Below are 23,634 nucleotides of genomic sequence, written 5' to 3' on the forward strand. Positions count from 1 at the left end.
TCAACACCATCTGTTCATCTAGAATAGTATCAATTTTATTTTTGTGTGTTGTGATAGATGGTATTGGATTAGGAGTGACAAAAGGTTCAAGGTCAGGATCCACAAATGGAGGTAGAAAAGGATCACTGGAGGGATTGAAATGGCCTTTGTAAGCAACTAAGTCCTCAACATTGAAAGTAAAGTGGTAACTAAAATGTGATGGAAAATCAATGATATATGCATTTGGACCAACACGCTTTAAAATTTTAAAAGGACCAGCACTACGTGCCTGCAATTTGGAAGTGGATCCAGGTGGATGCCGTTCCGGTCTAATTCGGATCATAACATAATCTCCAACCATAAATTCAACATGTCTTTTATGCAAATCAGCTCGAAGTTTATATGATGCATTACTGGCCTCAAGTTATTTATTGATCTCAATATGCAAGTCATGAAGATGTTGAACAAATGTCTCAGCTGATACAGACACATTAGCATGTGGAGACATGGGAATAAGATCTAAAGGCTTCCTAGGCTTGTAGTCATGAACAACTTCAAAGGGACTCATACCTATAGACTGATTCACCGAACTGTTATATGCAATCTGAGCTGTAGGGAGGATCAAATCCCAATTCCTAAGATTTTCCTGGACCAGACATATTAATAAGTTGCCAAGACTACGATTAACAACTTCAATTTGACCATTTGTCTGAGGGTGGTAAGCAGTGAAGAATTTCAATTTAGTGTCAACCAAATGCCATAGGGTTCTCCAAAAATGACTAGTGAAATGAACATCCCCATCTGAAACAATAGTCTTAGGAAGACCATACAACTTGACAATCTCATTAAAGTACAACCTAGTAACCTTAGCCGCATCTGAAGTTTTGCTACAAGGGATAAAGTGAGCCATTTTCAAGAAACGGTCCACTACAAAAAAATAGAATCATACTTCTTTGGAATGCGTGGGAGTCCTAACACAAAATCCATACTGGCGTCTTGCCAAGGACAGCTAGGGACAAGAAGGGGTGTGCAGAGACCAGTATTCAGTCGCTTTTGTTTGGCCAATTGACAAGTGTTACATGTGCTAACTATCTTAGCCACATCTTTCTTCAAGCTGGGCCAATAGAATTGACGTTCAATCTCTTCTATGGTCTTATCACATCCAAAATGTCCAGCCAAGCCTCCGGCATGAATTTCCCAAACTATAAAGTCTCTAACTAAAGTCCGAGGGATGCACAACTTGTTGATTTTAAAAAGATAACCAGCCTCCAGACTGAAACCATCAGTGGCTAAGACAAGACTCATACTCTTTCTTAAGTATTTCAAAACCTATGACCTTGACATTCATGATAGACAAAAGGGAGATGTGGCGGCTCAAGGCATCAGCTGCTTGGCTCTCAACACCCTTCCTATACTACAAAGCAAAAGAATAAGCTTGCAATTATTCAACCCAACGGCAATGCCTAGAATTCAATCTTTTCTGGGAGTTAAAGGTAGCGGAGGGCCTCATTGTCCGAATAAAGAACGAATTCTGGGGCAACAAATAATGGCGCCAATAGCACAAAGCTTGCACAACTGCGTATAGTTCCTTATCATATGTAGAGTACCATTGTTTGGCATCATTTAACTTATCACTAAAATAAGCAACAGGGTGGCGTTCCTGGCTAAGAACTCCACGTATTCCTACCCCTGAGGCATCACACTCGACCTCAAAAACTTTGGAGAAGTCAGGAAGTCGCATGACAGGAGCTTCCGTCATTCGCTTCTTGACAAACTTAAAAGCCTTAGCCGCTTCCGATGTCCACTGAAATTCTCCCCTCTTCATGCACTCAGTGATAAGAGCCATGATTGTGCTAAACCCCTTAATAAAACGACGATAAAAGGTAGCCAGACCATGAAAACTCCTGACGTCATGTATAGTCTTGGGCTCAGGCCAACAACAATGGCCTGAATCTTTGTGGGGTCAGCAGATACTGCAGTAGAAGACACAATGAATCCTAGGAAGACAACTCGATCGGTGAAGAAAGAGCATTTCTTCACATTAGCATACAGATTTGTTTCACGAAGGATGGAACAAACTTGTGTGAGATGATCTAGATGTTGTTCCTTAGTCTTACTGTAAACGAGAATGTCATTAAAGTAGACAATGAGGAACTTACCCATGAAAGGCCGAAGAGCTTGTGTCATCACTCTCATAAAAGTACTTGGGGCATTAGTTAGTCCAAAAGGCATGACCAACCACTCATAAAGGCCATCCTTCGTCTTGAAGGCAGTTTTCCACTCATCACTTTGGCGAATCCTAATTTGGTGATACCCTCTTTAAATCAATCTTAGAAAATATTGTGGCACCAACCATCATATCCAACATATCATCAAGCCTAGGGATGGGAAATCGATACTTCACAGTGATCCTATTAATGGCACGACTATCAATACACATCCTTCAAGAACCATCTTTCTTAGGATTCAAAAGGGCAGGAACTGCACAAGGACTTAAACTCTCACGGATAAAGTCTTTGTGAAGAAGTTCACCCACTTGCCTTTAGAGCTCAGCATGCTCAGTGGGATTCATTCTATAATGAGGCAAGTTTGGAAGGGACGCTCCTGGGACAAGATCTATAGCAAGTTGAATATCTCGTAGAGGGGGTAAGTGGTCAGGGAGGTCTTTAGGGAAGACATCCCTAAACTCCTGAAAAAATGACTGGGCCTCATCAGGGGCCACTATTGGAGACTCCAACGGAACCTCCATAACAACCACAACAAACACAACAGAAACACCCACGAGTGCACGCTCAAACTCCGTAGAGTTAATGATATTTAGCCCTTTTTGTTCCAAAAGTTTCTTTCTTTGTTGTGAGTCAACAGGTTTTGGGGGTAAAGGATTAAGATGAATCTTCTTTCCATTAAACACAAAGGAACATGAATGGGATCGACCATGGATGGTCACATCTAAGTCGAATAACCAAGGCTTGCCAAGAATGACATGACCGACATCCATAGGAATGACGTCACACCATATGCGATCCTTATAACCTAGGAACTGGATAGGCACCAGACAACGCTCTTTCACATCTATGGAAGAAGTATCAACCCAAGAGACACTATGCGGCTGAGGGTGAGGCACTGGTTGCAACCCAAGACAGGACACAGTAGCCACAGAAACTGCGTTAATGCAACTCCCACTATCCACAATGATTTTACAACCCTTATCGATTTTGATATAAGTATGAAAAATGGCATGATGACGCCAATCATCAGCACCTTTGGGTTGGGTAAGGGTACAATGTACAACACTTAATTGGGGTGGGTCAGGAGCAAGGGGCACAGAACCTAGATCCACAGGAAGGGTCCGGATACGACCTAAGAAGGTATCCTCATCATCACCTAAATCACCAAACTCCTCAAGCTTAGGCTCATAGACTTGATCTTCTAACGGTTCATCAATTGTACCATCATATTCTTCAATGACTAGGGTTCGACTAGGACAATTGGAAGAAATGGGGCCAAAACCCTTACATTTGAAGCATTGCAAGCGGGAAGAAGTCCTAGGAATTTCAGGACCTTTACCCTTATTTTCCCATGCGGGGGAAACATTAGATGGTGGAGGCCCTAAGAGTGACTTAGGGGAAAGAGTGGGTGCTGGGGTGATGGGAGGGCAGTTGTCACCACGCCTTTCATACGGATTCCTCATAACAGACTCATAGTCTCGGACTAAAGAGTAAGCGTGGTCAAGTGTAGTGACACCGCGAAGGACAAGTTCACGTCTAAGATCATCTTTTAGGCCTTGTCTAAACCTACTCAAAGTCATGGCCTCATCCTCAACAATATGACATCTCATTCGGAATTCATCAAATTGAGTGACATACTCAGTCACTGGCCAATTGCCTTGTGTAAAGACATTCCATTGGTCCAGCAAATTACCCCTGTAAGATTGGGGTAAGTACTTCTCTTGAAGACGACATTTCATTTCTTCCCAACTTCCAACAGGAAGCGCATGACGCCTCTCAAGAAGATCCTCTACACTTTCCCAAAAGAGTTGGGCAGTGCCAGTTAATTTCAGACTAGCAAATTGAACTCTTCGATCCTCGGAGACTCTATACCAGGTAAAGAAACGGTCCATATCCCTAATCCATTGAGTAAAAACTTGAGAATCTAGGCAACCATCAAAAGTAGGGGCCTCTAGCTTAATGTTTCTAAATAAGCGCTCTTCATGGCGAGTAGGAGACTGAGTACCCTGACGGTAATGGTCTCGTTCTTGCTCACGATCATAATCCCTACCCCCACGATCATGTCGAACATGTTGTCGATACCTCGTCGACGACGATAGTGTCTATTATGGGACGCTTCAAAGTTGCCAGACGAATGAAGGGGTTCTTCAAAATTGTTCAACCTAGCAGCTAGGTCCCTGTTCTCCTCACGAGTAGCAACCATCTCAGTTTGGACAGCCGCTAATTGAGTTTGTACACGTTGCTGGTTAGTGGCTAATTGAGCTAATTGTTGGGTGATGGCATCAAATTGGGAAGGATCCATGGTAAAGGTACTAGAACTAGAGGTGACAAGACGACCACTACGCAATTGCATGCAACGCAACAGCAGCTAAATGAAGTGTAATGAAGAGATCAATGAACAATAAGTGCAAGTCATGAAAAATATCAACTAAGCAAAATCTTTTTTTTTTTTTTTTGAGATTAAGTAAATCCAAAATACGGCAAACAAATAATACTAATGTTTAAAATAACAAAGCGATGGTTAAATGCTAATCGAACAAATCTAGTCACATAGCAATTCTGATATTTTTGTTTGAAGAAAAAAATTTTTTTTTTTGGAAGGACAATCAATGTAAAGATGAAAAGTAAAGGTTCAGGCTATGGAAGTGAGAATAGGAACACAGGAAATAGGAAGTAAAACAAAATCAAGTGTTGAATAAATTTGGCCATAGCAAATGAGGGGTAAAATTATCCATGGAGACTAATTCAGCTAAGGGGGTTCATTCAGATGGGTTTTGAATAAAACTATTGTGGATAACAGCAGCACATAGAAAAAAAAAATTGATACCCATTTAAAATGAACAGTTAGTACAAAAACCAAAAAGAGATAGGATACGGTGACTCCCTTTTTGTTCACTGAGAATTTGAGGTTAGCTTTCTTTCTGGACGCTTGGTTGAAAATAGTCTACACAAGGTCTGCGCTTTTCTTGAAGCTTCTTCTGCTGCTATATATATATATATATATATATATATATATATATATTTATTTGTTTCTCTTTTTTGCACCTGTTGTCTCTGGGTGTTTCTGCACTAGGGGAAAAACTCGCGCGCGAGAGGAGAGACCAAAAGAGGGAGAGACGTCTACTGGAGGGAGAAGGATCAGAGCTGAGATTTCGTGTTTCCAACACCGTCTGTCTCTGGTTTGGTAGTTTCGGCAAAGTATGTCTCGAAGGGGAGTTGAGCTGTGGTTGAAGGTCACTGCCGACTCGACAAGGACCGAAAATCGCAAGGGAAAAAGTATAGAATTGGGTAACGACGGGAAGGAAGTCGAAGGGAGGGGAAGAAGCTCGTAGAGGCTTATCGGCGTGGGCTTGTGGTCGGACGTCGATGAGCTGGCGACGGTAGTGGTGTGGGTCTAGTGTCATTACTGGTTGCAGCTCGAGCACAGGGAAAAAAAAGTCTCTGGTTTGTCGAAACTAATGAACAAAAATCGGGGATCGCAGGTTACTCTAGTGTTTGGGAAAACAATAGCAACTGGCTCTTGATACCAAATATGATGTAGGATAGAAGTGAGAACAAGAAATAGAAGCAGAATAATAGGGGAATAGAGAAGAAAAGGAAACCAAAAGAGAAGAAAGGAAGAAGAAAGCAAAGAGAGGGGTTGGAAGGAGGCGGCTGTGGGGCTCAAACCTTAACTCAAAACTTACTATTCCAATGTTCCTTACAAGTCCTTAAGTAGTAGGGCAATACAAACCCTAAATAAAACAAATAATACATTAATAAAATAACAATAATAAAAGATGTCCTTAAATAGTAGGATAATACAAACCCTAAATAAAATAGATAAGACATTAATAAAATAGATAAAGCATTAATAGGAGATGTCCTCATCACTTCCTTATTTAGCTTTCCTAATCTGTTTTTATATACTTCCTTACTTAGACATATCATGTTCCTTACTTAAACAGATTATGTAAATAGTCCTAGTTTCCTTTTGTAGATAGATTTGATTGCTGTAAATTTGGCCTGATTCTAGCCTTGTAGCATGCACACTTATGCCTATATAATGAAAGGAAATCGTCACAAAGGAGGCATTCAATCCAATTTGACATGGTTTCAGAGCCATCACTTAGAAATATTTTTTGTTCTTTCTAGTGGGATTTTTTTTCGCTGGTGGGCAATAGTGTTGACATTGTCAGCACTTTCTATGAGCAGTTTGCTTGTGGCTGGGCTGCGATTTTTTTTTCATTGGTGGGTGACAGTTTCAAGACTGTCAAAACTTTCTAGTAGGGGTGATACCCGCATTATGCGGGGCGGGGTGGGCCCTTCCCCGCACCATGTGGGGTAGGGGTTTTCAATCCCGTCCCCCTCCAATTGGAGGTGGGGGCAGGGCCACAACCCCGATGCTGGGGGGTGGGATCAAAATCACCACCCGCCCAAGCCACAATCCATTAGGTCTAAAAATTATTTTTTAGAATTATATTAAAATTTATAAATACAAAAAGAATTTAAATTCATTAGAGCTGAATTTTGTATTGCCTTGGCCTCCTAAGCCAACATTTATATAGGAGGTCAAGGCAATACAATAGTAGATAGCTCTAATGAGCTTAAGTATGACTATTGTATTGCTTTGGCCTCTTATATAAAGGTTGGCCTAGAAGGCCAAGGCAATCCAGTAACTTGAATATAATTTCAAGTTTTCAACAAGTTATATATATCTATATACAATATATTTATTTAATAAATATTTATATAAAAATTTAAATTTAATTTTTTATATTAGGGGACGCAGAGCGGGGGGAGTGGCATGGCAGGGCCCCGCCGGGGTCAGCTGGCCCCCACCCTCTCTAGGGTGCTTCCATGCGGGGAGGGGTAGTAAGGGGCGAGCCCCCGCTGCCCACCCTTACTTTCTGGAAAGTTTTTTTGGCTTCAATAACTCTTGAAGATCAAACTGGGACCTGTGTGTTCTTGTTTGTGGGCTGTCGGCAAGCACTCTGCAGGTTTTTTGGATTGTCAGTGATCTCTGTGCAGTTCCTTGGGCTATCGGCAATTGTTGTCTTGGTTGGGTGTGGTTCTATCAGCACATTTGTGGAGGTTAGGCTTGGCTTGCAGCTGCTATAATTCTATCGGCACCTTCTGTGGTGCTTGGGCAGGTATTTTTTTGGCTACACCTGTGGTTTTTTATTTCTCTCTTGCGGGCATCATGTCTTCCGATTCTTTTGCTAAGAAATTCACAGGTAAGAACTATTATGCCGGGGAATTTCAATTTCGTTTATTTGTTCTGGGGAAAGAGTTATGGGGTCATATAGATGGGAGTGATCCGGCTCCTACTGAGCTTCCTAAGTTGGCTCAGTGAAAGATCAAAGATGCTTGGGTGATGACATGGATTTTAGGATCTGTCGATCCTCTTATTGTTCTTAATTTGAGGCCATATAAGACTGCTAAATCTATGTGGGAATACTTAAGGAATGTGTATAATCTGAACAATATTGTCAAGCATTTTCAATTGGAGTACGAGATTGTTAGTTACACTCAGGCCGATTTCTCCATTCAAGATTATTTTTCTGCATTTAATAATCTTTGGGGATAATTTACTCACCTAATTTATGCCAAGGTACCTGAAGAAAGAATATCTATTTGTTGTGCAGGACATTCATGAACAAAGCAAGCGAGATCAATTCTTAATGAAGTTACAACCTGAATTTGAGGCCACTCGCTCCAATTTAATGAACCGTGATCCAATGCCTTCTTTGGATGTTTGTTTTGGGGAGTTACTTTGTGAGGGGCAGTATCTTGCGACACAGGCCACTTATCAGCACGATAAAATGATACCAAATGCAGTAGCTTATGCTGCTCACGGGAAAGGCAAGGGACGAGACATGCGGAAAGTTCAATGCTTCAGCTGCAAGGAATAGGAACATATTGCTGCCCAATGTGCGAGGAAATCTTGCAACTACTATAAGAAGCTGGGGCATCTTATCAAAGAATGTCCTATTCGCCCCCAGAATCGTTAGGCTATTGTGGGTTCCTCTTCTTCCACTACTGTTGGTGACTCCTCGGCTCTCACTACTGAGATGGTCCAGCAGATGATTATTTCAGCATTTTCAGCCTTAGGGTTGCAAGGTAACGGTTCACTTCCATCCTGATTGTGGCTTGTTGATAAGGGTGTGTCTAATCACATGACTAGTTCTTTTGATACACTTAGCAATGTTCAGACTTAAAATGGCTCGTCGCACATTCAGATTGCTAACGGTAATCAATTACCTATTCATGCTATTGGGATGTTAATTCCACAATTAGAGATTTTCTTGTATCTCCTGAGCTTTCCACTAGTCTTATATCAATAGGTCAGTTCGTTGATAACAACTGTGATGTTCGTTTTTCTCATGATGGTTGTCTTGTGCAGGATTAGGTGTCTAGGAAGATACTCATGAAGGGGCCTAAAGTTGGGCGTTTATTTCCTCTGCATTTTTCCATTCCTGCTGTTATTTCATTTTCTTGTAATGCTGTAAGCAATAAGGATGAAGTATGGCACAAATGGTAGGGTCATCCTAACTTTGTTATTTTATCTCATTTAATAAACTCTGGTTTGTTGGGCAATAAAAATCTTTTTTCTTCTCTCTTTTGATTGCTCCATATGCAAATTAGGTAAAAGTAAGTCCCTTTCTTTTCCCTCTCATGATAGTCATGGTAAAAGTTGTTTCGATTTGATTCATAGTGATGTGTGGGAAATTTCTCTTGTTATCTCACATGTGAATTATAAATACTTTGTTACTTTCATAGATGATTATACCAAGTATACTTAGATTTATTTTCTTCGTTCTAAATCTGAGGTCATTTCTATTTTCCAACAATTCATCGCCTATGTTGAGACTCAATTTTCTTCCAGAATCAAAATTCTAAGGTCTGATTCCGGTGGTGAATACAAGTCTCGTGAGTTTTATGATTTTCTCTAACAAAAAGACATTGTTTCTCAACAGTCTTGTCCTTATACACGTCAGCAAAATGGTGTCGTTGAACGTAAAAATAGACATTTGTTGGATGTTGTTCGTACTTTATTGCTCCACTCATCTGTTCCACCTTAATTTTGGGTCAAAGCATTATCTACAGCAGTTTATTTAATTAATAGATTGTCGTCCAGTGTCTTGAATGACTTGACTCATTCTCCTGACCGATTCAAACTTGGACTTGTATATGAACGACAACGCCCCACTTTGCCCCTTCCTAAACCTGATCCGCCACCTGAGCCTACTCAAACTGTATCTTCTACAGGTGATCCGGACAACCCCACAGTTCCTTGACGTTTGACCAAAGTGTCTCGTCCACCGGATCGGTATGGTTTCTCGCTTACCTCTCTTCATGTTACTTTGTCTTCCATTCTCATTCTGTCATTGTTATTTCGAGGCGGCTAAACATGACTGTTGGCATGAGGTGATGGCCGAAGAGCTTCGGGCTCTTCAGGATAATCATACATGGGATGTTGTCCCTTGTCCTGCTAAGGTTAAAGCCATTGGTTGCAAATGGGTTATTCTATCAAGCTGCGTTCTGACGAGACTTTGGATCGGTATAAGGCACGGTTAGTTGCACTTGGCAATAGGCAAGAGTATGGGGTGGACTATGAGGAGACTTTTTCTCCGATTGCCAAGATGACTACGGTGCGGATTGTCCTTTCTGTTGCTACATCCCAAGGTTGGCCTCCTCATCAAATAGATGTCAAAAATGTATTTCTTCATGGTGATCTCAAAAAAGAGATATATATGACCATTCCACCTGGTTTGTCATCCTCTTCTTCCTTGGATGTCTGTAAGCTGAAACGCTCGTTATATGAGCTGAAACATGCTCCCCGAGCATGGTTTGATAAATTCTGATCCACCTTGCTTTAGGTTTCTTTTAAGCAGAGTCGATATGACTCTTCTATATTTCTCTGCAAGACATCTACTGGCATTGTTCTTCTTCTGGTTTATGTTGATGATATTGTTATTATTGGGACGGATTGTGCCTTGATCACTCGACTGCAGCAGCATCTTCAAGCCTCATTTCATATGAAAGATCTTGGTCCTCTTACATACTTCTTGGGCTGGAAGTTCATACTGATCCATCCGGAATTTTTTTGAATCAGCATAAATACACTCAGGATTTGATTACTTTGGCTGGCCTTCAAGATACTTCTTCTGTGGATACTCCTCTGGAAGTAAACACGAAGTATCGTTGGGAGGAGGGTGATCTCCTTTCCAACCCTACTGACAGTTAATGGGTAGCCTGAATTATTTGACTATTACTCGACCTGATATTTCATTTGTTGTCCAGCGGGTTAGTCAGTTCATGCAGGCTCCACGTCATCCACATTTAGCTATTGTTTGTCGTATTATTCGATATCTACGAGGATCTCCTAGTCGTGGCCTGTTCTTCCCTGCTGGGATTTCTCTTCGCCTTGTGGCTTACAGTGATGTTGATTGGGCAGGATGTCCTAATATCCAACAATCTGTTACGGGTTGGTGCATGTTTCTTGGTGACTCTTTGATATCTTGTAAGAGTAAGAAACAGGATCGTGTTTCCAAATCTTCCACCGAATTTGAATATCGTGCGATGTCTGCTGCTTGTTTTGAGATTCCATGGTTTCGTGGTCTCCTTGCTGAGCTTGGTTGTGTTCAGTTCAATCCTACTCCTCTCCATGCTGACAACACTAGGGCCATTCAGATTGTCGCAAATCTTGTTTTTCATGAACGTACAAAACACATCGAGGTGGACTGTCATTCCATTCAGGAAGTCTTGGACACTTGTATCATTTCTCTTCCTCATGTTTCTACTGACCTCTAGATTGTTGATGTGTTTACAAAGGCCATGACACTACAACGTCGTCAGTTTCTTGTGGGAAAATTGATGCTTCTTGACCGACCAGCATCAATTTGAGGGGGGATGACAATAAGACCTTCCTTATTTAGCTTTCCTAATCTGTATATATATACTTCCTTACTTAGACAGATCATGTTCCTTACTTAGACAGATTATGTAAATAGTCCAAGTTTCCTTTTGTAGACAGATTTGATTGCTGTAATTTGGCTTGATTCTAGCCTTGTATCACGCACACTTGTGCCTATATGATGAAGGGAAATCCTCACAAAGGAGGTATTCAATCCAATTTGACATCCGATACAAATACAAGAAACACTATGTGCCCTAATTAAGAAGGCGCCAAAGAGACAAGAAAGTCATGTAGGTCCATGCCATTGAAATCAACAGAAATGGCCCAGGTACATGGAGAACTGTAAAATAAAGCTTTAAGTTCCTCTAACGATCTCTCTATGTCTTCAAACGTCCTCGCATTGCGCTCCTGCCACAAACACCACATGATTCATATAGGGATCATCTTCCAAACCGCTTTAGGCCTTGTTTGTTTTCATAGATGAGATGAGATGAGTTGAGATTAAAGTTAAAAAGTTGAATAAAATATTGTTAGAATATACTTTTTAATATTATTTTTGTTTTGGGATTTGAAAAAGTTGAATTGTTTATTTTATATTGTGTGTGAATTTGAAAAAGTTGTAATGATGAGATGAGAGGTTTTCAAAGTTTTGGGTTTTTGTCTTGAAAGCAAACCAGGCCTATCTGTTGCATGCCTCCTACATTTGTCCAGCTAGCCAGCACTGCCACTACAATCTCCGACATAACCCAAGCCAGCTCTACTCTACCGATCACCTCATTCCACAAAACCCTTGCTGTCTCACAATGTAGTGGAAGATGGTCCACCGACTCTTCCCCTTCCCCTACACATGCAACACCAATCCGCTATGATAACCCTCATTTTCTTCAAATTATCGGTTGTGAGGATCTTGTCCAAAGATGTTCACACGAAGAATACAGCTTTGGAGAGTGCCTTATGTCTCCAAAGTCTTTTCCAAGGAAACTGAATGTTGGGCTCTTGAGTGTGAGCATTATAAAAAAGAGCGAACCGAAAATACACCTTTGCCAGCGGGTGACCACCAAGAAGATGATTGCTCGGTTTAACAGAGTACAAGAGGCTGTAAAAATCAGCAACACTGCTAATCTCCCAATCTTGTGTTGCTCTACTAAAACTGATGTCCCAATGGATCTACCCACCCGATAACCCCATGACATCCGCCACAACAATATCTTTAGCACTAGCAATTTGGAATAGTGAAGGGAATGAAACTTGTAGGGAAGTATCCTCATACCAAATATCTTTCCAGAATTTAATCCTGGACTCCATCACCCAACTGGAGTCAAGTATGTTGAGTAAAAACCCCTCCTCTTCTAATGTGTTTCCACAACTCCACTCCATAGGCTCTAACTTCTTTAGTACTCCATCCCCCCCTATGCCTCCATATTTATGCTCAATCACCACCTTCCTTAGGAACATTCTGATGATCAATAACTTGAGAAAGTGGTTTTGTTGTTATGGAGTGGTATTTCATATGTAAGAAACATGGAGAATCTATGGATCATTTATTTCTGCACTACGAGGTGGCAAAGGCATTGTGGGATGGTGTTTTCAGTAAAGTTGGGTTGGCTTGGGTGATGCCTATGAAAGTAGTGAATCTACTTGCATGTTGGATTAGGCTTCAAAGTTCTCCTCAAGTGGTTGATGTGTGGAAGATGATTCCTTTGTGTCTTATGTGGTGTATTTGGTGGGAAAGGAACGAGCAATGCTTTAATAATAATGAGCGCACTATGGAGGAAATTTGGAAATTCTTTGTGTTCTCTTTATTTCAATGGTTTTCTGCTATAGTGCTTAATGGAGCTTCAGCTCATGATGTTTTGTTTTCATTTTCTTCTTTATAGAATGTAATTATATGGTTTTATACTACATGTGTACATGGGCTTCACCTATTTCATTCGATGAATAAAATTCTTTTACTTGTAAAAGAAAAAAAGCAAAGTCCAGATAACAATGCTTTTTTATCCATAATAGTTGGTACAAAGTAGAATATGATATATTCAATGTACAAAATACTAGAAGATGTGACTCAACCAGAGGTTAAAAATGTAGTTATATATGTGCCAAATACCAGCAATGAAACAAAAAAAAAAACTATTAGAAATGTGTCACCAGGAAATTCCGATGTGAATTGTCATACCAGTGTCTTAAGCTGTCAAGGATCAGTTCCATGACCACGGGATGGTTACAGTTTAATGTGTTTCCTGGAGACCAAAATACTGCATCTGAGATTACTCTAAAAATATTACAAGATTAAATTTAAAATTTGCTTTTAAGAATAAACAAGCTCCAAAGGTAAGCATGTTATACATTCAGCACAACATTAATGTGAAATGAAATTTGGCATAGCAATTGTCCTTCAAAGCAGAACAGAGCTTGAAATAATGGAGTTTCAAACTGTGTATTACAGCAGAAACAAGCACTTGCAAACAATTTAGACATAAACTTCAAATAGTGACTTCTAGGTCCTTCTGCTTTCTCAGATGTGAGGAGTCATTGCCTCCTCGTGATACTTTAGGATGCTTCATCCATAAGGGCAGGTCAATTTTATTGGTTTTTCCTTCCTATAGACCATATTATCAAAAGTATAAATGTTTTTAGCGACTTCTGGACCCTTCTGCTTTCTCAGGTATGAGTAGTTACTTCCTTGTGATACTTTAGGATGCTTCATCCATAAGGGCAAGGCAATTTTATTGGTGTTTCCTTCCTACAGACCATATTATCAAAATGTAAATGTAAACATTTTAGACACTTCACACAAATCCTGGGATTTTACAGTCGGGCGTGAAATTGAAAAAATATTGTGTTTTGGTAAATAGTTAGTTTTGATAATTTGGGGTGCAATTTGGAAAAAGGGTAGTAATTTGGGGTACAAAATGAAATTTTCCCTAATAAGTAAAAACGCAAGTAAAGCTGTTTTCATTTTTCACTATTAATCCAGCTATATATCTGTACACATTCTATACTAACGTATCCTTTCCGTCAAGTATATAACTGTTTCTGTATATATGTCCCATGTTTTTATGAGGGGCCATATCCACACATCACCATTACATAATTTCAATTCTTGATTTCTTCGTGCATATATGCATACTAGTAATGGACTATTGTTTGCATATTTAATGATCAGCTTTATAACTTCTATATAAGAACCAAGATATAGTTTCAGAAGTAACATATCCAGAAAGGTCTGAGAAAGTAGTCTAAAAAAAATTAAAAGCAAGTTATCTTCTTAAAAACAAGATTTTATTTACTTATTATATAGCAGCAGAAGTTTATATCCTTGGGAAGTGTAAGAAAAGACACTGAGAAACATGTGGATTACCGCAGCCAGAGAAGTTCAGCAGTTGGCAATTATTGTTTACATCCAGCATGTAATAAACCTGTACATGGATTGGGGGCATATATCATTGAAAATAAATGAAAAATATAATGAAGAATGACTATAATTAGATAGGAAGAATATGTCAGTTTGGATAGTGAGATGAGATGAGATGGTTTTAGATAGAAGTTGAAAGTTAAATAAAATACTGTTAGAATATTATTTTTTAATATTATTATTATTTTGGGATTTGAAAAAGTTAAATTGGGATTTGAAAAAGTTGAATTGTTTATTATATTTTGTGTGGGAATTTGGAAAAGTCGTAATGATGAGATGAGATACTCTCTAAATCCAAACGAGCCCTATATGTTTTCTTTCCAGCCACTCATGACCTTCACTTATTACAGAAATTATTTTGAGTGATAGAATTTCTACCTCAATTGTTCTATAAAAACCTCAATAAGAGTGACTATATATGGCCACGTAGATGATAATAGCAATGTAATAAATCTAGATCATAAATTAATATCTCGAATTATCTCTAAACTAATATAATTGATATCTTTAAACTAGTATAATCAATATAAGAGTATTCCAGCTTCATAGGAAAGTATAAAAGCGTCTGTGCCCACAAAAACAAGAATAATTGAATGTGATTGTGCAAGGTTAGTAAAATCTCACGGCAGAAGTGAAAAATCACCTTGTTATCTATGCCACGGAATGAAGTAGTATAGGGGTTGGCATCATCAGCCTCATTAGTATGATTATAAACAACATCCAGAATGACCTGTTGAGAGAAAAGTATCTCACTACAGTGGCATAACAAGTATTTGAGACTTCTGATCAGGAATACAACGAAAGGAAAGCACTTGTAATTAATAAGAATATACATCTTACTTCCGAGGGAGGAAAACACACAACATACCTCTATCCCAGCACCATGCAAAGATTTGACCATTTCTTTGAACTCCAGCGAAGCAGTAATGGGACCTCCTCCATCACTAGCATAGCGACTCATAGGAGCAAAGAAATTTATCGTCGAATAGCCCCATGTATTAATCTTGAGAAGAAAAAAAGCCCCAAAGAACATATTACCACTGTTAAGTCAGGTTATGAGACAATGACATGCATGTGAACTTAAGCATCAATCCCACCACCCCCCCCAAAAAAAAAAAAAGGAAAGGAAGCCCCTAGGGCCAAGAGAAAGAACTATCAGGCTCAATTTGTTTCAACAAATTTAGCACTTTCTTATCAAAAAAACAATTTTCACTAATGAGTCCATGGGACACTGACTTAAACTTAGTAGTCACACAAAAACCAGAAGCACTTTCTTTCGTCTTTTTATAAGTAATTAAAATTTTATTAAAGAAATAAAAGGGTGCCACACCAGTAAAATTAAAAGCATTTTCCTGGAATTAACTCACAATATGCTCGGTGGTGCTTTATTGATTGATTGTTCAGGACTTTACCTTCTTTTTATTTCATTTTAACAAGATTGTCCGAGTCCTTACTAAGATAATCGATTTCAGTCTCCATTTATTTTATCTCCTAATCCTGACGAGAATTCCATAAATTTAACAACTAAATTAATTCAGAGAAACTTGTTACATTTGGAGATAAATGGATACTCCCAAGAGAACAGAGTAATAATTTGTATTTGGTCCACCAAGATCTGACTCACTGTTTCCATCTATATAATCTCTATGATTTAAAATTTACAGATGTGTCGGTTCCAAAGTTGAATCCTCTAAACACCACATCATAATCTCATGTATTGCACTTGTGAAAAAACATGTGTTCAACTTAAAAAGCAGTATATATTTCATACACAAATTAGGACAGTGATCCGTGTTTTCAAATTCAGCAACATAAATACATGTAAAGAGATCAAAACATGAACATGGCTAAAAAGACTTGCATGCATCCCAAATTATGGGGTGTGTTTACGCAAACAAGTACATTATATTGGCGTTGCAATCATTCAGAAAAATGTTATAAATAAGTAAAATTCCACAACTTCACTGACCCAAGTAGTGACGGAACTACAATCCTAAATCAAAATATACTAAATTATTTGAAACAACAAGAAGAAGAATTTTGGAAAGGTTTACACAATAACATGAGTATAGCAAATAGATATACATTATATGTCTTTCTTTGCATGTGCAATAACATGAATATATAGATATGAAGTGAAAAGGTTTTACCAGGTGATCTCTAGGATTTGGGCGCCTCTGAAACTCCAATTCATCAAATTCGAAGACAGGCAGCAACTCCACTGCATTGATCCCAAGCTCTAGAAGATGTGGGATCTTTAAATTAAAATGAGAAAGTAATCCGTCATAAAAATATGATGTATCTGATGGTCAAACAAGCACTAATTTCCACAGAACAAACTACAGAAAGATTATATAACTCCAGGTTGGTTAGAGAATCATAATTGGAAGTCCTTCTGTCAACGTTATTTATGCAGGCATTGTTTGCTCCCACAAATTCTGAATTTGACCATTGAAAAACTGGTTAGCAAGATGGGAAAAGACCTATGAAACCTATAGCATTTTTTTTTTTTTTTTTTGATAAATAACCAAAGATTTTGTTAAAATATGCAACAGGCATAGCCCAAGTACATAGCTAGTACACAAGAGGAAAACGTTATTAGAAATAGGAAAAGATTAAAAAAAAAAAAAAAAGCGTGGAAACTCAGCCCATTACAATCTATAAACACCATCCAAAGGAACAAAGAACCAAAAAAGAAAGTCTTAAGCCCCTCCAACATCAACTCGCAATCCTCAAAATGTCTACCACTCCATTCCTCTTTCCAAAAACGCCACACTAGACAAATAAGTACCATCTTTCACATTGCTGCAATTTGTAAACTACTATATAACCATCTCCAATTGGAAAAAATCTAAAATCCTTCTGGGCATAACCCAAGCCAACCCAACTCGGCTAAAACGTTATTCCACAATGTATTGGCAATCTCATAATGGAGAACAAGGTGGTCTATAGATTCCCCAATCTTTTTGCACATGCACATGCAGCACCAATCTGTAACAATAATATGAAGTTTCTTTAGGTTTTCCAAAGTGAGTATTTTCCCTAAAGCGGTTGTCCAAGGAAAAAAAAAAACTACTCTAAGAGGTTATAGTCTGCCAAATATCCCTTCAAGTGATTTAGTTACTATCTTGAGATATAACGATCTTATCAAAAGATAGAGAAATTTTCCTGTTGGTGGCCCAAAGCATCTTATCTACACATCCAAGATGTAATCTAGTAGTATACAAGAGGTTAAAGAAATCTGGGAAGACATCACCACCCAGTTATGGTCCAGTTTATAAAAAATTAATTGAGAGGAGCCACTGGAGAACTCTAACTGATTAGCCACTGAAACCTGCAGTGCACGTGTAATACTATACATTTATGGAAAAACTTCCTTGAAGGCCCTAAACAACACTATAAATCATGCCAAAGTATATTCCTTGAGTTTTCGCCCACCTCAAGTGCTACATCAAATAAATGCAGCTTACACCTTAGGTGGATAAGACCTTCAATGAAGAAAAGAGGTCTTGAGGTCCCCCCCAGGTTGGTTTGAAGAGCTCTACTTTGGTGAGGATCCACGTCATCAAAAAGAAAATTAAAGCCACAAAGTTACACTTTGCAAAATACATTACCGCCATTCACATCCTTTCTGTTCTCACTGCTGAGAACTGACGAGTAGTGTTGATCCTCACCATTGAGTTTCTATCTCCCTCACCTCTCTGCCTCTCCAACTTTCATCTCTTGCCATCATGGTGCTCAACCACCTGATCTACACCCTGCAGGTCCCAACCACTAGATTGGCAATTCTCACTGCCCCCAACAACCAGATTGGGAGAAAGGTAAACAAAAACTCATCACGGTCAATAGGTTCAATAGCCATGCCCTGATCAGTCAGTCTAGGGGACAGATTGTGATGGCCAACACCAGTTGTTTGACAATTGCAAATGGATGGAAACGACCCAAGGGGTCTAGTTGCTTAATGCTATTATTGAAGCTACAAAGTCTACTCACTAAAATATTATTCAGTTTAAGATGATAATATCATTACCTTCTCAATTACCCCAAGATAGCTTCCACGTATCTTTGGATCCAACCCACTAGATTCATCTACTGTATATGCACGGACATTCATTTCATACATAACAAGATCTTTCTGCAAAGACACCAGAAAATATAATAAAGGTTGAGATGTAAAAGAATATACTATCTAATTGGGACACAACAGAAAGAGAGTATAATTGACAACTTAAAAAGCCAGTGAGACTCTTTGATAGCAGCCACGGTATAAGTAAAGAAAAAAAATAAATGTATGCATTTAGTTATTGGGTTAATCGTCAAACCAAAAGGAGGAAGAAAGATTTCAATCAGGTAGAAAAATCTTTCAAGATAAAAATTTACGAGTTGCATGGACTAACGCATATAAGTAGTTTTATCACCTCAGATATATTTGGAAGCTTGTAGTTCTCTCCCCAGTCAAAGGGAATGCTATCAAAATCATAAGTTCCAAGAAATCCAGAAAGCTTGCTGTTAGCATCTCCAAAATATCGGCTACCCTCAACTAGCTTTGCATATGGATCTACAAGCACAAGGCTGCTGTCAAATCGATGCCCTTGATGCCAACCTCGAGGCCCATCTATGCAATAACCATAGAGAACATTGCTCCGAGGCAAATCCTGCAGAAGTAATTCTTATTAATGTGATAACTATGCGAGTTACAAAAATAAATGATCTTAATGTATCTCTGCATAAGTGGAAAACCCATTGTGTCACCATCCGATGGGCGTAGATGCAACGAGTGCTCCAGCAATCATTAAACAAATTTATAACTTGAAGAAAAGTACATCAGTTCCGTAATCACATCAAATGATCATGCATTTTGGTTTGTCCACCAAAAAAAAATCTTTACCAGAAATAGCATGCTTTCACAGTAGCAATATGTTTTTTCACAGTTTAGGCATCATAAATTTCAGATCATTTTCAAATGAATGTCTTAAGTATGCAATTCATACACTGACAACTCAAGCAGCTACTTTTCTAGTAGATTTTCTCAGACATATGAGATGTATGAGTAATTTTTTTCAAATAAATGCTTCTTTTTTTAATCATGGCGAGGTCCACAGGTGGGCTTGTTATAAAAACCAGACCAGCACTGTCCCCTCTCCGAACGACAAAAATAGGAAAGATAAAACATATAGCAAAATGCACACACAAAATGGTGTAAAAATTGAATAACGATACTGTAAATGCATTAACTTGCAGTGGAACTTGTATCATACTTTATCTCTGTGCACCCATGTAACAAGCAATATTATAGGCAAAACATAACTGCAACATTGTACGCATCAAAATAAAGTTGCCTAGGCATGAAATCAAGTTCCAAAACGGATAGAAATATTTTCTTGCACACGTGAAGACTACCACCCATAGGCAGGAGAACGCTCTGCCATGCATAGGTAGACAAAAAGACAAACAACTTGTCACTACCATGAAAAAAAACAGTCCGAGAGACTATCAGTAAGGTCTTGAAGCAAGTTGACATAGAAAAGACAAGAGAAGCTATCAATGTCAAACAAAGAGAGGATTGTATTGTTTGGAGAAACCTAATAGCCAGACTACCTCAATACATATGTGCCAAATATCTCCCGTCTTGTTCACATGAGGATCCAAAGTCAGTTCCATCATTCCATCATCCAGTCTTTCGGACCCTCCCCTGATAATACCAATCACGAGCAGTTCTTTTAAAATCTGGGATTCCATACTAATTGTACAAAAAAGCCAAAGCTGTCATTTACAAAAAAAACTAACATATAGTTAACTATAGGCAGTTGCAATATATTTTTCATTCAAAGTATTTCTCTTTGAATGTAATCATGTCCCCAACGCTCCCAAACTTCAATTTCATCTTGAAAAAACTTATGTTATGCACACAAAAGTAATATCAATTCCATCACAACAATTATTATTATAACACAAGCAGCATATAGGATGCATATATATATACAGGTACATTATATGTGACCAAATGACACCAACTCTAGGGAATACATATGAGTCTTGCACAAAACAAAATCTTTTACACAGTAAAACTGACAGGTTGAGGTATGACGAAGTCTTTATCTTTCTGTCTTCATATCACTCATCTTCCCCGAAGCACCAGTACTTCCTTTTGAGCCACATCAAGATTTTTCTGCTTTCAAATCCCTCAAAAGTAGTTTAAAGCTCATGATCACTGGTTCTACATTCATAGATGTGCTTTCATTTTTCAATAAAAAATCTCCATATCACTTCCTTGGTGACGCCATAACAAAGTAGAGCAGTATTTAAGTGCAGATCGCTAACCCTCAGAATGAAACAGGAAATATCACTTTTTTTAAACAAGTAATAATTCTTCATTATTAAGCACAAAACAAGTACAGAGTAAGTAAAGTATGCCTATCTAGAAGAAGATAAAGATACAGGATAGTCATGTAGGTTTAACCCATTAAAGTCAATTGAAACAATCCAAGATAAGAGTAATGGTAAAAACAAAAATTGTTATGAGCACCACCAATACTGAAGAATATCTTAATAGTTAGTAAATGGGTTGGTTTGAAAATAAATGAATTGCTAGCTGTAGAACATTATTCTCGTCAGACTTAAACCTAAATAAAATAAAACAGGGGTTCGGACAATATTTTTTTTCTTGTTTTTATGTAGTTAAGTACCTATGGATGTACATTGCATATATAAAAGACCTTATCCAGTCCAGACCTTTTATAAAAGAAGTATTAGGCCTTAGCCTTCAAACTCTCATTCTTTCCTTAGACTAATATATTAACAACCAAAAGGAAAGAAAAGTCATTGGCAGAATTACAATGTGTAAAATTCAAGGTCTTAACATCTTATAATTACAACAAGTTTAGAATTTAGAATTAGGACTCATTTGGACACTTGGAGTATCTCATAATTCTGTGAATGGTAGTGAAATGGTTTAAGTTAAGATATTTTATTGGATTTTAGGAAATGAGAGAGAAAATGCTGAATAAAAATATTATAAAATTAAAAAATTGTTTGAATATTATTTTTTAATATTATTTTTGTTTTTAAGTTTGTAAAATTTGTATTGATTTTTATGTATTGTTTTGAAGTTTGTAAAAGTTGTATTTGTTTTCTGTTTGGATAATGATTAGGTAATGATTAGATGAAAAAGTTGAAGTTGAATATTTGAAATTGAAAAGTGTTGTGTTTAAGTGATGTATGGAAATGAAATTATGAGAAGTTTTGATAATTTTGAGAATTTTGTATCTAAATCTGGGTCCAAACGAGCCCTAAACAGAGTAAAATAGTTCAAACTTCCCTAAAAGGAAACCAGCTTATTTTGTGAACACCGAAAATGTGTGTGTGTGTGTGTGTGATATACCAGAACTGAATTTTAACCTATTAGTTGAAAGTAAATGCTTGTCACCTCTTGGGAAGTAATAAGCAAAGTTTGACAGCAGTTGCATGCTGTGAAAAAATAGCAAAGTTAATCCCATTATCAACCTCTGACACACCCAGTGGAAATGCCTGACCTGGGAAAATTTTCAACGATGGGGCAATCTGAGACACTTGAGGGGCTTCTTCCTACAATGGCATACATGACGATGCAGATTATATTCCCACTCGGCCTAAAAAAGTAAAATGATAATCTGATACCCAAAAAAACATGTGGCGCATCTTAGTTCAAATAGCAGTATAAAACCAAAAGATGTAAGAAAAGACACTGAAAATCTTTTTTTCAAAAGAAAGATTACACTTTATCCTTTAGCGAGCAAATGACTAAGCAGTATGCAAACCCAAGGAAATTTTTACTTTTAACATTAAAAAGAAATATGAAGATTCTTTTCTGCACCGTAACAAAATAAAGCAGAAGAGATTTTGAAAAGGGGGGAAAGCTTCGTTTGACTATACTATTCCTAGTTGTAAGAGTTACACAGAGTCCACCACAACAAGAGGCATCAAACGTCACAGAAACCATTAAAAAAATGAATTTAAGCACGATACAACTAAAATGTAACTTATGATCTCTTCATTTTCATAACAGAAACCCAGTGGAAGTCGATGTAATCAGAATCATTAGTTTATTAATAAAAGCTCTCAACACTGCTGCAGTTCTTTGAGAATCATGACATCTATCATCGGTTTTTAAAGTTTTTAGGTTCTGCCTTCTCAGCTGCTTTCACATTATAATATAGGAGCGCAAGGTGATAGAAAGCACTGGTCAACAGAGATAGCATGAAATGAAGAGTACCTCAAGTACACGTTCCGGAGCACGCGGACCATAAGCATTGGTTGCCCTATGCTTTAGACGATCCCAAGTCTAATCCCACGCAAAAGAAAAATTTCACACAAGCATTCAATTAATATGAGAATTCTAAACGAAAAAGAAAAAAGAAAATTCGATATGCATAAGATCATCGAAACGTGAACTTGCCTTACTAAAAACTCCAGGCCCATTGCCACCCGATGCCCGCTTACTTAATTTTAATCTGATAAGACAACCACATGTCAATGAACACCATCTTCAAGCTTTATTCTATTTATTCATTTTTTATCATGAGGAAAAGAAAAGAATGAATTAAAGCTCACGCTGTAAATGAATTACTCTCGTTTTTCATGGGCTTGAAAAGAAACAGTATCGAATGAAAGACGTAAAAATGTTAGATTCAAAGGATCAATAGAATTCTAATCAAGAAGTTGTTGAATGCAAGAAAAAGATACAGAAAGCAGAGCAGATACACCGGATTGGATTACCCCATGTCGGAGATAGAACAAGGTCCAATACAAGAACGAGCAGTGTTAGTCGAGCAAAAAACAGAAGCAATGAGGGAAACTTTAGTAGCAGTGTTGGAATCGCAGAGAAGTGGATGAGGCATCTTGAATTTCAAAGTTGAACCCAAAGAAGAAAGGAATCCGAATTTTCTTTTTCCTTTTCTGAGAGAAAGAGAAGGAAAGAGTTGGAGTGTGAGTTACAACTACTACGCCTTGGCAGTGACAGAGCTGAATCTTCTGGATGGCTTCTGATTCCGAGGGCGGCATCGAAGCTGGGAATGCCTTTTCATGTTCGCCACGTGAACGGATACGAAATGGGCGGGGTTCAATGCTTTCCCATG

General features: G+C 38.2%; 1 protein-coding gene across 4 annotated transcripts in view; it reads right to left on the minus strand.

Moving 5' to 3' along the window:
• LOC109001196 (isoamylase 3, chloroplastic) overlaps positions 1-23,634 on the minus strand; it is a 34,585-nt gene extending 10,951 nt beyond the window's left edge. Inside the window, exons 1-13 of one of the 4 annotated variants that reach the window (XM_018978381.2) lie at positions 23,276-23,385; positions 23,111-23,142; positions 22,956-23,010; positions 22,773-22,841; positions 21,948-22,105; positions 20,120-20,213; positions 18,940-19,176; positions 18,552-18,656; positions 16,672-16,776; positions 15,390-15,524; positions 15,165-15,251; positions 14,468-14,525; positions 13,283-13,346 (exon numbers count right to left, since the gene is read on the minus strand). In XM_018978381.2, coding sequence (XP_018833926.2) covers positions 13,283-13,346; positions 14,468-14,525; positions 15,165-15,251; positions 15,390-15,524; positions 16,672-16,776; positions 18,552-18,656; positions 18,940-19,176; positions 20,120-20,213; positions 21,948-22,105; positions 22,773-22,841; positions 22,956-23,010; positions 23,111-23,139 — 1,196 coding nt within the window. In that variant the 5' untranslated portion in view covers positions 23,140-23,142; positions 23,276-23,385. Of the gene's footprint in view, positions 1-13,282; positions 13,347-14,467; positions 14,526-15,164; positions 15,252-15,389; positions 15,525-16,671; positions 16,777-18,551; positions 18,657-18,939; positions 19,177-20,119; positions 20,214-20,594; positions 21,338-21,947; positions 22,106-22,772; positions 22,842-22,955; positions 23,011-23,110; positions 23,143-23,275 lie in introns of those variants that run through there. The other 3 variants (XM_018978380.2, XM_035690884.1, XM_018978385.2) reach the window with 3 other exon arrangements.

This window comes from Juglans regia, chromosome 6 (genome assembly GCF_001411555.2).
Source record: "Juglans regia cultivar Chandler chromosome 6, Walnut 2.0, whole genome shotgun sequence".
In the NCBI taxonomy this organism is placed as follows: Eukaryota; Viridiplantae; Streptophyta; class Magnoliopsida; order Fagales; family Juglandaceae; genus Juglans; species Juglans regia.